We start from the raw sequence: 16,958 nt of genomic DNA, 5'->3' as shown, positions 1-16,958 counted from the left end.
ACCGCGAATTCAATGCAAATAGGCATTTTGTATTACAAAACAAAATTTACAGCTCCCAAAAGTATGCTATAATAATTTGGTGTAACTAATTTCGAATTTCGAAATTTCAGCTCCCATGGTTTGCTCTTCCCACGTCGTTTAGAATATGGAAAACGTGGGAATGGGAAATTTCGCTCCCATGGGAAACAGTTCCCATGGGAATGTTCAGAATAGGGCTGTATAAAAAGCACAAAATTAGTGCCGGGTGGTATATATTGAGACTAGAGGTGGGTGCGTGACGTGCCGTGAGTAGTGCGTGTTCGTGCCTTCTCGAAAAACGCCGTGTTTGTGCGTGTCGTGCCGGAATGAATTTTTGGCCGTGCGTGATCGTGTTTTTTTGTTCGACACGGTTTTGCACGACACGACTATACACGATCTGCACTATGTGACTCGATCGTGCTAAATTTTTTGTCTCCCTTTAGAAGTCGTGCAAGATACCTTACTAAACACGAACATCGAACAAGAATATAAAACTGGCCAAAATATTCCTAAAATTAATTGCTTTGTTTTTGTAGTCTGGTACTTATTGCCGTTTTGTTATGGAGAGTCCAGAGTATGAGTGAAAAAATATGATGTTTGTTTGCCATTTGTTTTGTTCATGAGAGAAGCAAATACAACAAGTAAAAAAGCGTTAAGTTCGGCCGGGCCGAACTTTTCATACCCTCCACCATAAAATATTCTGAACTAAAATGGAATAATTAGTTTTCATTCCTGTCCCCAACTTTAAGTGGGTACGTTAAAATGTCAGATAATGTACATAAAATGCTTCATTCGGGAGGCCCTTTGTTATGGTACCTATGTATGTTGACAATTTTTGGTAGGCTAGAAATTGGGAGGTACTGTTATATAATAATTGTTCCACAAACATCCCATACGGGACAAGGGAGACTTCTCTCATATCAATGAGTGCCCCCCGATTCATATTAGCTCAATGATATGGGACCTACTGTTTATTGCCGATTTCGAACGGCGTGTCTTAAGACACCACTTGTAGAGAAGTTTTACATGGATGAAACACTCAGGAAATGTCGCCAACATCACAGAGGGGTATTTTGCCATCGTTGTGCATACCATTGCACCACGGCACCGTTATATAGGGGTTATAATAAAACATGGACCTATGTTGACAGTTTTTGATGGCAGCCTTTAATGTCAAATAACTCCTAATTCGGTTAAAAATTGTAGCTAGAATCCTCAAAATACCGAAAATCGGTACATAACGTGGGAACTTCAAATGTCATTAACCGCTAGTTCGGAGGTATGTGGGCTATACGAAAATATGAACTTAAATGAACAATTTTTGTTGGCTTTTAAATTACAGAAAGTTCGTCCAAAAAATAAAGCTAAGGTACGGAAAATCGGGAGGTTTATTTTGGGGATATTCCTAAACATGGACCTACGTTCGATTAAACATTTTAAGTAAAATCCTCAAAGTACCGAAAATCGGGAAGTATCGTTTTATTGGGGCTATGTTAAAAATTGTTGATGCAGATATGTGGTGACCACTACAACCTTCAAATGTCAAACTACAGTTAGTTCGGTTAAAAATTGTAGCTAAAATTGCCAAATTACTGAAAATTGGGAGGTACCGTTATATGGGAGTTATATCCGAACATGGACCTATGTTGACTATTTTTGATGGAGACGTGTTGTGACCACTAAGAACTTCAAATATCAAATTACTGCTAGTTTGGTTTAATATTGTAGCTAAAATCATCAAATTACTGAAAATCGGGAGGTACAGTTATATGGAGGCTTTATTAATACATCCACCTTTCTTGACAATTTTTGGTGGAAAGGTGTGGTGACCACTAAGAATTTCAAATGTTCAAATTACAGATAATTCGGTTAAAACTTGTAGGTAAGACTCTCAAAATACCGAAAATCGGGGGTACCGCTCGTTATATAGGGCTATACCAAAACATGGACCTATGTTCATAATTTTTTCGAATATAAGTTGGTCACTGAGAACCCTAAATATCAAATTATAGCTAATTCGGTCTAGAAATGTGACTTAAAACGTCAAAATACCTGAAATCGGGCGGTAACGTTATATGGGGGCTATTCCCAAACATGGACCTATGTCCACTAGTTATATAAGTTTATTGACATTTAAGAACCCTAATGTCAATTTATAGCTAAATCGGCCTGAAAATGTAGCTAAAAACGTCACAATGCCGTAAATCGGGGGTATCGTTATATGGGGGCTATACCAAAACGTGGACCTATGCCCACAACTTTTGTTATATAAGTTTGTTTACACTTAAGAACCCTAAATGTCAAATTATAGCTAAATAAGTCTGAAAATGTAGCTAAAAACGTCAAAATACCGTAAATCGGGGGGCACCGTTATATGGGGGCTATACCAAAACGTGGACCTATGTCCACAAGTTTTGTTATATAAGTTTGTTGACATTTAAGAACCCTAAATGTCAAATTATGGCTACATCGGTCTGAAAATGTAGCTAAAAACGTCAAAATACCAACGCTACAAAAGCGATTAGTCGTCAATGAGAGCCGTACCTAAAATTTTCTGAGCTACATTTTTGCAGAACATTTCGAAGCTGAAAAACGTCATCTTGTGGTATTTTTATAGCGGTTCTTAAAATAAAGGACGAAAAGGACATTGACAGAATCGAGTTAGAAGGTCGAAGTGCTCTACGAAAATAATCCTCATTCGATTCCCTGAAGACATGTCATCTCAAAAATAAGCTAAAGCAACAGTGAACAAAGATATAACGCTAATTCCTGACGGCTTACAGGGTCTCTAGCAAAATCTTCATCACGCCATGACGCGGAAGTTCGACTTACGGCGGATCTGTCCTTTGGGATTCTTAATATACTCACCAAGGGAGTTCATATCCAAAAGGAAGTATCTCTGCCCCAAAAAGACGAAAAATGAAAAAGTCTCCAATTGATACAGAAATTTATACACATTATCGAGTGCCGTATCTAGCCAGACTGATGTTTTGGAAACAGTCTAATCTAAAATATTTAAAACAAATAGCCAGAAAATTTTTGGCTATACTCGTCAGCTCAGCAACTGTAGAGAGAGATTTTTTTCCACATCTGGAAATATTCTCAATGAAAGTCGTACTAGACTTTTGAAGTCTAACTTGAACAAAATAATAGCGGTATTCACTCATGGTGTAGGTTTACAACTCTTGTTAATGTACTAGGGTTTTTACAACAAAGTGTGAACGTCTTTTTTGTGAATAATGTAAACAAATCAAACATCTTAACGTCGTCATAAGTCTTATTACACTTTTTCACAGAAATTTGTTCTTTTCTTTGCCTCCATTCTTTCATTCTTTTTATTTTTCCTATTTTTCTACCACAAAACAAAACTCCGACATAAAATAAAACTCTCAACAACCTTCTAAACCCTTGTAAAAGTACAATGGAATGTTTACAATACTTTTAGGTCGAGTAAATTAACAACACTTTGGTAAATTAAACTTTCATGTATTTTGTTGTTGTGGTATTGTAAACACTTGTAGATCTACAATATTAACAAGATGTACAATATCTACAATGTCACTTTACCACCATGAGTGAATACCGCTATTGTTTTTAAATAAGAATAGAAAAACTAGAAGTTCATATGAATATTTTTTAAAAAACAAATAAATGTACACCGATTTCTCCTTTTTTGTAAATTCGTGCGTGAGTGTGCGTGCCTTCTCGAAAAACGCCGTGTTTGTGCGTGAATGTGCATAAAAATTTTGGTTCGTGTTCGTGCATGTCCGTGCCTAATTTTTTAGGCACGCGCCCATCTCTATTTCCAACAGCCGGTTAGTTTATATGGGGTCGATCATCGATAACAATTATCGTTGAGTGGCGTTGCCAGTTGTCAAAATTGATCCACGTATGGCAACTCTCAACTGAAGTTGCGAATCTCAGTTGACGAAGCGGCAGTTTTTCAGCAACCACCAATTTTCGGTTGCAGTGAACATTTTCGAAGAAACAAGAAGGAAAAATAAACATTTTGTTAACAATTATTGATTCTTTGCATCATTAATTAATTTTGTGTATCGATATGGTAAAAATAACGACAAAGCAACAGTTCGAAATATTAATTGATAAACTGAGTGAAAATCCAAACTTAGCCCGATGAGTTCGGGTTTTTGGTGAAACCAAAGCCACAGCGGATGAAGCGTGGAGGTCCATTTCGGACAGTTTAAACAGCCAAGGACCTCCAACACGAACACCTGAAGAGTGGCAGAGAGTCTGGATTCACTTTAAAGCAAAGTTGAAAAAGGAAATGGCTCAAAATAAAAGAAACTTCAACGACACTGGTGGTGGTCCATCACAATAAGTGAATTTATCGCCTTCGGAGCGGACAGCAGCAAATCTTTTGCAAATGAATTTGGTGACAAATACAGTAGGTTCAGTTTAAGTACAAATGACGAACATCCTCCTTTGGACCCATAATGTGCACATGTACTCCATCTATATAGCCAACTACACCAGGGAATTTCGTTTTTGAATAAAAATGGCTATCGAAAATACGCCTTAAACCTGAAATAATTTACTGATTATACAGATCTTTCCACATGATCATCAGCTTACAGTGCAGATGGCAATTCCAATGCATTCGACTTGTCCCTCAAATTTCGTCTAATAGATGCAATGTCCTGTACATTTTCTTCATCATCAAAAAATAATTCCACCGAACTTATCATTTTTTGGGACAGAAATAAAACTTGACGATCCGAAGATTCAATGGACGGGTTATATTCCAATCTTGGGCTGTTTTCCAAATTTGCTCGAAAACTCAGCCAAAATATTAAAATATTGTCCAGAATACACAAAAGAGTTATCCAAAGCGCGCAATTATTTTTAAAATGTTTTTTTTTTTGCGAATAGAGGTCACAAGTTTGAAAAAAACACTGATCGATAACATGTTTATCGACCACCCAGTTGAGTTGACATTAATGGTACAACATTTCTTCTCAGTCGCGCAGACAACTGACAACGCAACTCAAGTTTAGTGGCAATACAAGATAGACCCATATAATTACTAAGAGAGTTCAAGAAAGAAATTAATCTAGACTTAATGATGTTAGACCATGTGTATATTGCAGCCTTTCGCAGGATTAAACTCCCTAATGAGGATTTATTTGACGTATACGCAAAGGAATTGACATTTGAAACCCAGTGTTCATGCCAAAGTCTATGTTACTATACAAATAATTGAAATTATTCCACATTCTATTTACAAGATAAATAATACACTGCAGCAGCATTTGACCTATGGCACAACTGTCTTTTCGGGTTCATCATTTTATCTTCATCGACAATAATCGCCAAAAAGAATTTTGACTCACAGAACTTAAAGGGGTAGCTAAAACCTCTAGTGTTTGCCGCGACAGCTGGCGTTCTTCTGCTGTGACGGATGCAGATGGTCTCGACAGAATTTACCTGTCTTTTAAAAAGATATGTACATAAGTAGCAATGAAACAAATTACTTGATTTTGATATTTTGGTGTATGGTACTGATTTATTTTCTTTTTTCGTTTTTTATCTTTCTTTTGATTTCTATAATAAATATAACAAATTAAAATAAAGTGATAATACATAGTTCTTTTTTTAGATCTCTGGTTTCTTCTACTCTTCAAGATGTTACGGATTTAAGAAGTCTCTGTTGTGTATGTATTAGTAGTACGTATATATGTGTGTATGTGAATGTTTTTTGTTTTGTTTTAATATGTTTAACATATATGTGTAAAAATACATATACGTTTGTTACAATTAAGTATACAAAAGTATATATTTTAGTGTATATAATTGGGTTTGATTTTTTTTCATTTAATTATAATTATAATAAGATCTTACATAACGATTTTAACAACATAAAAATTGCAAATAAAGAAGTTTTGGCATAACTTAATTAAGTTTACAAAACAAACAAAAAATGAAATACAAACTTGTGTAAATACATAAATTATAAGTGGGAATTAATTAAACTGACTTTTTTATTTTAAAAGGACACATTTCGGAAATGATAGATCCGAAGAAAATAAAGAGAAAACAAACTCAATGGCAATTAAATTAAAAAATAAAAAACACGCCATTCTAGTGCTCTTGTAAGCTTAATTTTAAAGCCTGTTCAATCATTTCCTGTTCACGTTTGCGTTCCAATTCATACTGTTGTTGATCCTGTTGACTCAGCCTTAGGGCCAGTGCCAAATCCGGATCAATGTATTTAAAGCCGCCGTCGTCGTCATCCGATGCCGGAGAACTTGCCACATTGACTGCACACAGCGATTCCTGTAGTACTCTAAGAAGAATAAATTCAAAGCAAAGGTGGGGAATGGATTACTACTAATGACAAACATAGCAATACATATTCTACAGGAGCACCATAATAATAGAATACATGGGGAGTGGAAAATACTATGGTTTTTAAGTTAAATAAATTATTTGAAAATGTTTTTCATATAGTTAATATCATTTTTGAAATTTTGACTATTTGCATTTTGACGATTACGTGAAGCAGTTGGAGATGTTTTGGAATATTGTGAAGATGATGTTGGTGGTGCTAGACGTGTGGGTGTGGTCTTTTGACTGTTTATTTTATTAAGTGTTAATCTAGCATTGATTTTGGAGGGGGGAAAGCAAAGCAACAATTAAAAAGTTTTAAAAATTACAACCTTGCGAAAATGTTTATAAAACTGCTTTGATACGTAACATGGAATAGATATTAAGAAATATTAATTTTAATAACGTGCTCGAGTCCATGCTTCCTGACATAATGGTCCAAAAGCTCTAAATTCTACGGCGACAAATTGATATTACTGCTGGATGCGGTATCGGTCCATTCCTCCTCCACAAAAGTTCAACACTTGGGCTTTAATCCAGATTCAAGTCCACTTCACAAATTGTATTGAAATTTTAATAACGGGTAGTCATTGTGATTATTACTACAACATTAAAATGTTTGCCCAGGGAAAGAGATTGGGCCCCAAGTGGTATTCTTGCCATATAACAAGAATTATGTTTTTTTGGTGTAGACTGTGTTGATTGGGTCCTGTCATTGGAGTATAATACCAACCCCAAAACGTCTTTTGTCACCTACGAAAATGCTATTTTTTTTTTAAATTATACATATAGGTCACCAACAGTTTGTAATTCGACGTTTTTCAATTCTATTCTATTTCTTCCATTTGAAAATCGAATTAAGTTCATTTGGAATAACACTAGTACTAAAATTCGAATTCTAAAAATCGATTATCTATTGTAATTATGTATTTGAATATCAAATGGGATTTTTCGGGTTACTAATGTTGTAGTTCGAATTCCTAATGGAAAAGTTCGAATTTCAAACCAATACGAATACAATTAGAAATCGTGTAGTTACCACATCAACAAAATATTTTTGTCCTATTCCTGAAATGACTAATCTGCTCTATTCAATTCCAATAATCGGCATCTCTACAAATATGTTGTTTTCCAATTTCCTCCACCATTCCTTTACACACATTAAATTACCTTTGCAGTTGTTCATCTTCTTCATCTTCGGCTCCAACACCTTGACCTCTTAAAGCCTCCCAAATATCAACTTTATCCGTGGACGAGGAACTTTCCAGACTATGTACACTACATGCTCCACCTGTAGTTTCGACCAGACTTTGTTCAATGGCGTATTGCAACATATCGTCTTCGTCTAATGGCATTTGGCGTCTTGCGTCTGCACCTTTTTTTAGTTAATAAAGAGCAATACAAATGAATTAATTAACTACATGACCAAAATATCGTCATTACTAAATCAGAACTAACCCACCTTTTTTGGTATAGTGAAGTGGTTCATTAAAACAAACATCATCCACTATACATGTAATGCGATCATCTTCATTAATCGTTGTAACATGTTCGACCGGTGTTGTCATACCAAAGACATTACCAAACGTAATGCATGCATTCAGCACATGGAATAATGGAATCTCAATTTTAACTGGGAAACCGGAAGGCAGTTGCATTGTAATGAAGTCTTTTAATTTGGACACATGAGGGCTGGCCATGGTGGACATTAGATCTAAAATTGGAAGTACTTGTTCCTGTAAACGCATTGGATAATCTTCACACAGCCAAAGATTGGCCTTGAAGCGTTGTATCTGTGGAAAGAAAAAACGTCATTTGAGAAATAAAAATAAGATTACATGAAACGATTAAATTACTTTGGTATTCAGTTTCTTGGGTCGTCCTATATCTCGACCCCCTAAATCAACATCAGTGGAAAAGTATTCTTGGGGAGTGATAGCAGTTCTAGGGGAACTGGAACCGGAATTATTGGAACTATTGCTGTTTGAGGCCTCCTCACCATTTTCATTATGCTCTTCGGTATGCGGCGTTGGAGTCTGTAAGTTGTAAAGAAGAACATTGTAAGCATAGGCAAACTAATGTGAAAAATAACTGTGTTACCCGTTCTCTTAGATTGGCTAAATCTGGACTTGAAATATATTCCTCTTCAGCTAATCCCAAAAAGTTGTGGAATGGCGTTCGTGATGTTTTGGCCTATAAAAATAAAATAATGTAAGAAATGTAGTCTGTTTTATGATTGCAGAAAAAATGTGGTGACATTTTGTCCCTAACATCCTCATCAACTCTAACTCTACCTTTATTTGTTCTTCCGTTAAATGATCCATACGAGTTTTTGTTATAAATTCCACATTACTCGCACTATACACTTTGCAATTGTAGCCATTTATGACTTCGGATTTTTCACTTCGCCAACCCCATATGCCAGATTTATTCCTCTCAAAGCTGATCTTTTCCATTTCAATGCTATTTGTTATGACTGGGGCATTTAAACGGGCCTTCACTCCACCAATTGGTGGTGGTATGGCAATAATGTCACCAATTTCCGAATTCATTTGTTCTATCATAACTTCGCGTGTATCATGGTCAACTTCAATCATTGTAGCGCTTTCATCTGCAGATTTGAGAAAAAGAAAATGCGAGTTTTTTAGACAAAATGTATACAACAAGGACATTACTTTGTTCATACTTACTTGACCCTTTAAATATATATGAACGATTCCCTCGCTGCCAAGTGTTATTATCAAAACCCAATAACGTTGTATCAATACGCACATTTGCTCCACGTTTATAAACGCGATAGGTATCGCTGGGACAGAGACGAGCCATTAAAGGGACTGGAATAATTTTGTAGATAATTGTAATTAGATTAGGAAAACTTGCTATTGCTTTTGTAAATTTGTAAATATTTGGAAATAAAGCAACACGACCACACTAACAAACGATAAAATTACTTATTTCCTTCCACATTCCTTAATATTTAATATGAGCACAGCTCTCAATTCTACGTTTCAAAGATTACTCAAAATAATACCCAACAAGCCATAGTTTATGACCATTGCTGAACTTACCCCATGACGTAAACTCCCATTTCATTTCGATGTAAAAATCCGGGGCATCCAACAAATGTTGCAACAATTTCGGAACATGGGTAACACGCTGGACATGACGTTGTAAATCACGTACCTCTAAAATGGCAGTTAATATATCTTCATTGCCAGTACAGACGGCCTCTTGAACAACTAAAAGAATAGAGATGTGTGTGAGAAAGTTCATAAAGGTGAATGAAACACATGCATAGACATTATTAGTACTTACTTGACCAACCCTCATATTCATAAGTGGCATTACATTTGGCGGTTAGCAGACTTTTAACACATTGTATGTGTCCCAGTTTTACTGCTAACATCAATGGGGTACGGCCTCTGGGATCAACTTTTTCCTTATCAATCTATATAAAAGACAAATGCAACAGGAAAGTTGTAAATTAAAAACAACAAGGAAAACGGCGAAAGGATAAAAATGCGGCTAACATTCGTTCATAGACAAGTTGTAGTGTATGTTTTAGGCATTTTACACTATTGACCCGAAAACCTTATTTTTCGTTTACACACAACCAAACAGCCATCGTATCATCTTTATTCACTTTACCTTTCCATTCTTTAGAGTGTCTCGCAACTCTTCTACATTATTTTGCCAGACATGCCAATGCAAAGGATACTCGTGCCTAATTTCGTCAATGGTCTTCATTGTTTTGTGGTTTAAATATTCAATATTGAAGACGTTTGTTATAGTGTTAGTCGAATTTGTTAATTTGTTTGCATGTACCACCACACTCCGCTCTTAATTTTTACTGTTGATATTTGCTTGTCGCTATAATGCCGTTTAGCACTTTTGTAATTTTGTTTATTATTTTCAGCAATGTCTTTGTGTATTTTGTGTTGCCATGAATATGATAATTCTTATCAGTCGTAGAGATCTTTGTTGATTCGGTTCCTTTATTCCTCCCGTTCAATGATTCATATACTATTTAAATTGTTCGCTCCTGGTTCTTTCTAAAAATAAAAAGGATATTAATAATTAATTATACAACTTAAAGAAATCAAGGCAACAAACATAAATCGTCCGGAATAGTAGACGAATTAAAATGTTATTGGAATATAGTACTTCGCCTTGTGTTATAAGAAATCTAAAGATGTGATTCCCATCCTTCCACACACTTCTATATTTTTGTTAATAACATACTTAGCGACATCCTTGCCATGAACACTCCAAAATAAAAACGAATTTCAAGCAAATAAATTTCAAAAACAATGTGTGTGTATGTTTTTTAGAGACAGTGCATTGGAAACGCCACTGATACTGCATCCGAAATACAAAAAACCGGAATCAATTCATTCAACTCAATTACAGTCCATGTTAATATTTTTTGCTTATTGAATTTGTTAACACACACCAAATATCACAATTTACAATTTGTAAAATATTTACTTTGTTTTGTTGTCCTCAATCGCTTTGTTGTAGGTGAGAGAAAAATGCTTAAAACATTATGTTAAGAAAATTTTATTTATTTAATTTTAATTTATTTACTGTTCCAATACGCGACTGAATCAAGAATTAAAGAATTACGTGGAATGGGAGAATGACAAAAACTTACAGAGATTTGTCAATCGAGAATATTATAAATACAAGAGTGAAAAGCGCTCCGTAACCCTACGTTTACACATGACTCGACATTTTGTTGATTGTTGTGAGAACACAATGGATTTTAGTTGCTTATTTTTCCCGCCTGGCTTCAAAGCGCAAAAGTCAAATTGTACTGTTTTAAATGCGACAGACCACAACGAAGCGAGGCTTCAGGCCATAAAGTTGAAAATTGTTGAACTTTTGAATTCTTCGCCTGGCTTCATTTTTGACATTTTCTAGGCGTTTACACCAGACAGTTTGTCTTCAAATACAACTCTGATTTACTAACACATACATACATTTGTCGTTTGTCTCCCAGCTGTCCATCATTTTTTCACAGACAGAAAGGAAGACAAATTTTTGGCATTTTTGTAAAAATAAGTGAGATAATGATTGAAATGTGTTAAAAACAAAAGAACATGAACAAAAACAAATATGTGAAGGGAAAACAAAAAGAAGTCGATGATTTTCATTCAAAATGTTACAAATGTACATCTTTGTGTTTATTTCAGCTTTAGTCCATATTTTTTTGTAATTCAATTGTTTGAATAACCACAAAACATTTTAAAGTGGATATGAAATTGATTAGTTGCGGGCGAAGGGTAGGGAATACTATAGTTTCAGTTGTCACCAAACAACTTCATCAGTTCCCTTTTTCGCCGACTCTGTATCGATAAACAGGTCAATAAAGCCATCTAGCAAATTAAATAAAATGAGAAATTTGCTGTATGGCCCTAAAGCTGTTTACCCTACAATTTGAGTCGAACTAAAGAATTTCATATCCACCACTGTTTTTATGTCGTCTTTGCTTCGCAAAGAATACGAACATAGGAGTGTTGCTTCAATAAGCGGGGGTAAAAACAACAAGAAAGTTGTTTTTGCATTACGCATTGGTCAACAAGGCCGTGCTGATGCCTATTATTGTTGTTGGCGTTTTTTATTGTTGGACTGCAGAATTTTACATCTTTGTGTTTATTTCAGCTTTAGTCCATATTTTTTTGTAATTCAATTGTTTGAATAACAACAAAATATTTTAAAGTGGATATGAAATTGATTAGTTGCGGGCGAAGGGTAGGGAATACTATAGTTTCAGTTGTCACCAAACAACTTCATCAGTTCCCTTTTTCGCCGACTCTGTATCGATAAACACAGTGGTGGATATGAAATTCTTTAGTTCGACTCAAATTGTAGGGTAAACAGCTTTAGGGCCATACAGCAAATTTCTCATTTTATTTAATTTGCTAGATGGCTTTATTGACCTGTTTATCGATACAGAGTCGGCGAAAAAGGGAACTGATGAATTTGTTTGGTGACAACTGAAACTATAGTATTCCCTACCCTTCGCCCGCAACTAATCAATTTCATATCCACTTTAAAATATTTTGTTGTTATTCAAACAATTGAATTACAAAAAAATATGGACTAAAGCTGAAATAAACACAAAGATGTAAAATTCTGCAGCCCAACAATAAAAAAACGCCAACAATGTTACAAATGTTTTTGCAGTTGTCGGGACGCCTACGTCACACAGGCAAGTTGTGGGATTTTGACAATCAGTACATGAAGTCAACTGTCCTGTCATTTGTAAACGCAGGGTTAGTTTCGACATTCAATTTGATATAAACACGTGTTCAATCTGAAAAATAGAATTTGCCCATCCGCGGATGCAGTTGAATCACTACAAGTGTACAGTACATTTGCCGTTGGAGTACATCTTTTTCTATGAATTCACTTATGAACTTTACAAGAGAGCGAGCAGCTAGGATGCACTCTATTTTGCTTCCACAACACACAGCTAGGATGCACTCCGTTTTCGATCCAAATCACAGCTTTTGATGTAGTAGTTTGGATTGAATTTAAAGGCACTCTTCGGATTGTGTTTTTAATCAATCTAAAAATGCAAGCTATTGCGAAATATCCCAGAATAAATAAAATTCATTTATTATTTGTGTAAAACAAGCATTCAAAGAAATTTATTATATAAACACAAATTAAAAAAAATTTCCATTAAATTCAATCACAATTGAATGTACTTCCTCCGTTCTCCAATTAATCCAAGCGCAACTGATTTTGCTTCGTCATCCTAAAGGTTTTTTTATGTTGCCTTCCCATCACTAGTTCAGCTTTCGACATGGACTCCAACTCCACTCCATTAAAAATTTCCGTCTCGTGAATTACCGCAAATATTCGCAATTTAAGTTGTTATTTCTTTATTTTATAACAATTTCTTCGAAATTTATACACTCTTCTTTATCTTTTGAAGAAAATTGTAGGGATCAACCAACTGTTTTTTTCTGTAGGGATCTCTACAGCAACTGCTTATAAAATGTATCGAACGGAGTGCATTTTTCATAACTCTGTTGGACTACATCGAAAGATGTTGTGAAATCATAACTCCAATTGCACAACTTCCAAAATTTTTTGCTGGGTGGTTGTAATTTGTATGTTCGGTACTAATCCCAGCAAAAAGTTTGCATCCGCGGATGCAGTTAAATCACTAGAACAATTGCCGCTGTAGTACATCTTTTCCTATGAATTCACCTATGAATTTTACAAGAGAGCGCGCAGCTAGGATGCACTCCATTTTGCTTCCACGGCACACAGCTAGGATGCACTCCATTTTCGATCCAAATCACAGCCTTTGATGTAGTGTTTTGGATTGAATTTAAATGCAGTCTAAAGATGCTATAAAATGCAAGCCATTGCAAATATCCCAAAATAAATAAAATACATTGCTTATTCGTGTAAACAAGAATATTAACTTTATTGCACTAATACAAATTATAAAAACTCTCCATTAAATTTGATCATAACTGAGTTTACTTCCTCTGCTCTGCTTTTTGTGACACCGCAATGATTGCTTCATCATTTCATTTCATTTTTCATTTCTCCTCCAACTCCAGTTCAGATTTCCATAGCTCAAACGTCAAATGAAATCTCATCTGGATTTCATTTGACGTTTAACCTATGGATTTGACAGTTGAAATCGGGTGGATTTCGTAAATGTAAACCAAGCTTTAGTTTGTATTTCTTTATTTTTTAAACAAATTCTTATAATTTTAGACACTCTTTCTTGTGTTCAGAAAAAAAGACTGCGACTGTAGGGATCAAAAAATTGGCTTGCTTGGCTAGGGACCCCATTTTCAATACCAGATATTCTCTTGATATAAGTAAGATTTGAGCCAAATTTCGTCAGCGTACGTTAAGTGGTTCGGCAGTTAAAGAGTTTTTACCCAACATTTGGGTAAATACTCGAAATCGGGATACCCTTATATGGGGGCTATTAGAAAACGTGGACCTATGTTGACAAATTTTTGCAAGGATATTTTTTACATTCTGAGAAATCACTGTGCCAAATTTCAGCCAATATGATTGTAAAATGTGGCTAATAGGTAAAAAATACCTTAAATCGGGAGGTACGGATATATGGGGGCTATATCAAAACATTAACCCATAGACCCCATTTTCAATACTAGATATTCTCTTGATATAAGTAAGTCTTGAGCTAAATTTCGTCAGCCTTCGTTAAGTGGTTCGGCAGTTAAAGAGTTTTTATCCAACATTTGGGTAAATACTCGGGTATTTACCCAAGTACATATTTACCCACTTGTTTAAAGTATTGTAAAACTATACATTTTGAAACGATTTTACAACCAAAACCCAGAAATAGGGTGTAAGATGATGTATTGGCGATTCAATATAGTAAATACCCAAATAAATACCCACAAATGGGTATTACCCGGTATTTTCCCAATTTACCTGGTATTTACCCACTTTCCATCTCTAGCTCCGATACATAAGAAGCATGACATTCTTGCTTAATATGCTGTTTATATTAGAGCTTTTTGCAGGGTTAACCTTCTTTGAGAGGATTTGTTTGAAATATAAGCAATGGAATTGACATTTAAAACCCAGTCGGTTTGTTAAATCCGGTTATATATAAACGGGGTATAAGTCATATCTGGTAAATGACTAAAGACCAAAGCTTTGTTCCTTAACTTTTTTAATGGTAAAAGTGGTAAAAGATAAAACTGTACTCCATTTTGCTTCCACAGCACACATCTAGGATGCACTCCATTTTCGATCCAAATCACAGCTTTTGATGTAGTGTTTTGGATTGAATTTAAAGGCACTCTTCGGATTGCATTTTTAGTCAGTCTAAAGATGCAATAAAAATGCAAGCCATTGCGAAATATCCCAGAATAAATAAAATGCATTTATTTGTTGTGTAAAACATAAACACAATAATACAAAGAACTTTATTGTATAAACACAAATTAAAAAAATTTCCATTAAATTCAATCGCAATTGTGTTTACTTCTTCTATTCTCAATTTTATCCAAGCGCATCTGATTTTGCTTCATCATCCTAAAGGTTTTTTTTGGCTTCCCATCACTAGTTCAGCTTTCGACATGGACTCCAACTGGACTCCACTCCATTAAAAATTTCCGTTTGGTGAACTACCGCAATAATGTTCGCAACTTAAGTTTTTATTTCTTTATTTTATAACAAATTCTTAGAAATGTATACACTGCCTCTTATTTTTAGAATAAATGATTTCGCCAGGGGCGGGTAGGGATCAACCAACTGTTTTTTTTGTAGGGATATCTAAAGCAACTGCAACTGCTGGGTATATGCAAACGCACTGTCTAATTATATCTATTTGCAAATAATTGGTTGGTCAACTGTGTAACGGCTGACCTACTTCCATGGTGGAATAAGAAGGTGTTAAGGCCTGCGTACATAAGCTGCCTTGCCTGCTTACTTTGCTTACTTCTGATAAAAGAAGGGCAAATTTCCTCGGCCTTCTTTATTCTTTTATTTTTATTGTCAAAAATGAAGCAGGAAAGCAAGGCAATCAGGCAGAGCAGCTTATGTACGCAGGACTTTACACCAATTCATGTCAAACGTCAAATTTGCTCACAATAATGCATTACTGTGAATTGCTTGTTTACATTTTGTATGTGATTTTATTCACAATAACGCATTTTGACTAGAGTTGTATAGTTCATGAACGAACTAGTTCAATTGAAAGATTCATTGAAAAGAGCATGTGAACTAGATCAGTCGATATAGTTCAATAGCTCACTGAGCGCAGACCGAAAGATCCACAAAGAACGATCAACGAACGAACGATTCACAATCTAGTTCAGCATGTCATTCACATATGAATAAAGTGACGCCGTTTCTGTGCTAACTGATGCCTTCGTAATGTAATGAGTTTTGTTTATGTTTTGGATCAATATTGATCACACATATGTGAAGTGTCAACCCCCATTGTAATAAACGTAATTTCTACATAAAGAACATTGTTGACATAACACATACATATATCGAATCCATTATCATTCAATGTGCCTTGTTTTGGATAGAAAAAAGGAAAAAAGAAACACACATATGCACATAAAGCTTTTTCGCAGTTATAATTTGTACAAACACACAACATAAGATTTTTTGCCAGCCACTTAAATGAAATTCTAATTAAAGCGGGGTACACACGATCAGTTTTGACTGTCGATTTTTCGGAAATATCGATAAACGTCAAACTGTCCAGCAACCACAAAATATTTTGTGGTTGCCTGATGACTGACGAAAATGAACGGCCACACTGGCAAGCAACCGATTATTTGAGCAAAACTGACAGTCAAAACTGATCGTGTGTACCCCATTTAAGTTTTTTTCCGAAGGACGTTTTTTTCTAAACTTAGAACGTTTTCAGACGATAAGGTTTGACTGCTCAAAAACGTGGTTTCCGTTTTGACTCTCATTCGTAATTTTCACATCTAGTGTTGCGTTTTTGAAGTCATTTTATACAAGCGTACTTTTTGAACAAAAAGAAGTACGGTTTTACATAAATGTACCAAAAAGGTTTATGTGTGTATTGTATTTCAAAATTAAAAAAGTAATTCTTG

General features: G+C 35.0%; 1 protein-coding gene across 2 annotated transcripts; it reads right to left on the bottom strand.

The window, feature by feature from the left end:
• Positions 1–5,510: 5,510 nt before the first annotated feature.
• On the bottom strand, positions 5,511–11,017 carry LOC141404834 (ankyrin repeat domain-containing protein 13D). 2 transcript variants are annotated; one of them, XM_073988571.1, is made up of 11 exons: positions 10,852–11,017; positions 10,012–10,415; positions 9,679–9,811; positions 9,432–9,602; positions 9,054–9,197; positions 8,658–8,974; positions 8,464–8,556; positions 8,220–8,399; positions 7,826–8,156; positions 7,534–7,738; positions 5,511–6,322 (listed from the first exon to the last, which is right to left on the bottom strand). In XM_073988571.1, the coding sequence occupies exons 2-11, from the start codon at positions 10,108–10,110 to the stop codon at positions 6,118–6,120; spliced, it is 1,878 nt and encodes a 625-aa protein (XP_073844672.1). In that variant the 5' UTR covers positions 10,111–10,415; positions 10,852–11,017; the 3' UTR covers positions 5,511–6,117. The 2 variants fall into 2 exon arrangements, with proteins under 2 accessions (XP_073844672.1, XP_073844673.1); XM_073988572.1 differs by having other exon boundaries at positions 10,477–11,007.
• Between the last annotated feature and the right edge of the window lie 5,941 nt (positions 11,018–16,958).

Source organism: Musca autumnalis, unplaced genomic scaffold (assembly GCF_047663935.1).
Source record: "Musca autumnalis isolate F117 unplaced genomic scaffold, ASM4766393v1 scaffold_5, whole genome shotgun sequence".
Classification (NCBI taxonomy): Eukaryota; Metazoa; Arthropoda; class Insecta; order Diptera; family Muscidae; genus Musca; species Musca autumnalis.
This window is presented reverse-complemented; position numbering and strand designations above follow the sequence as displayed.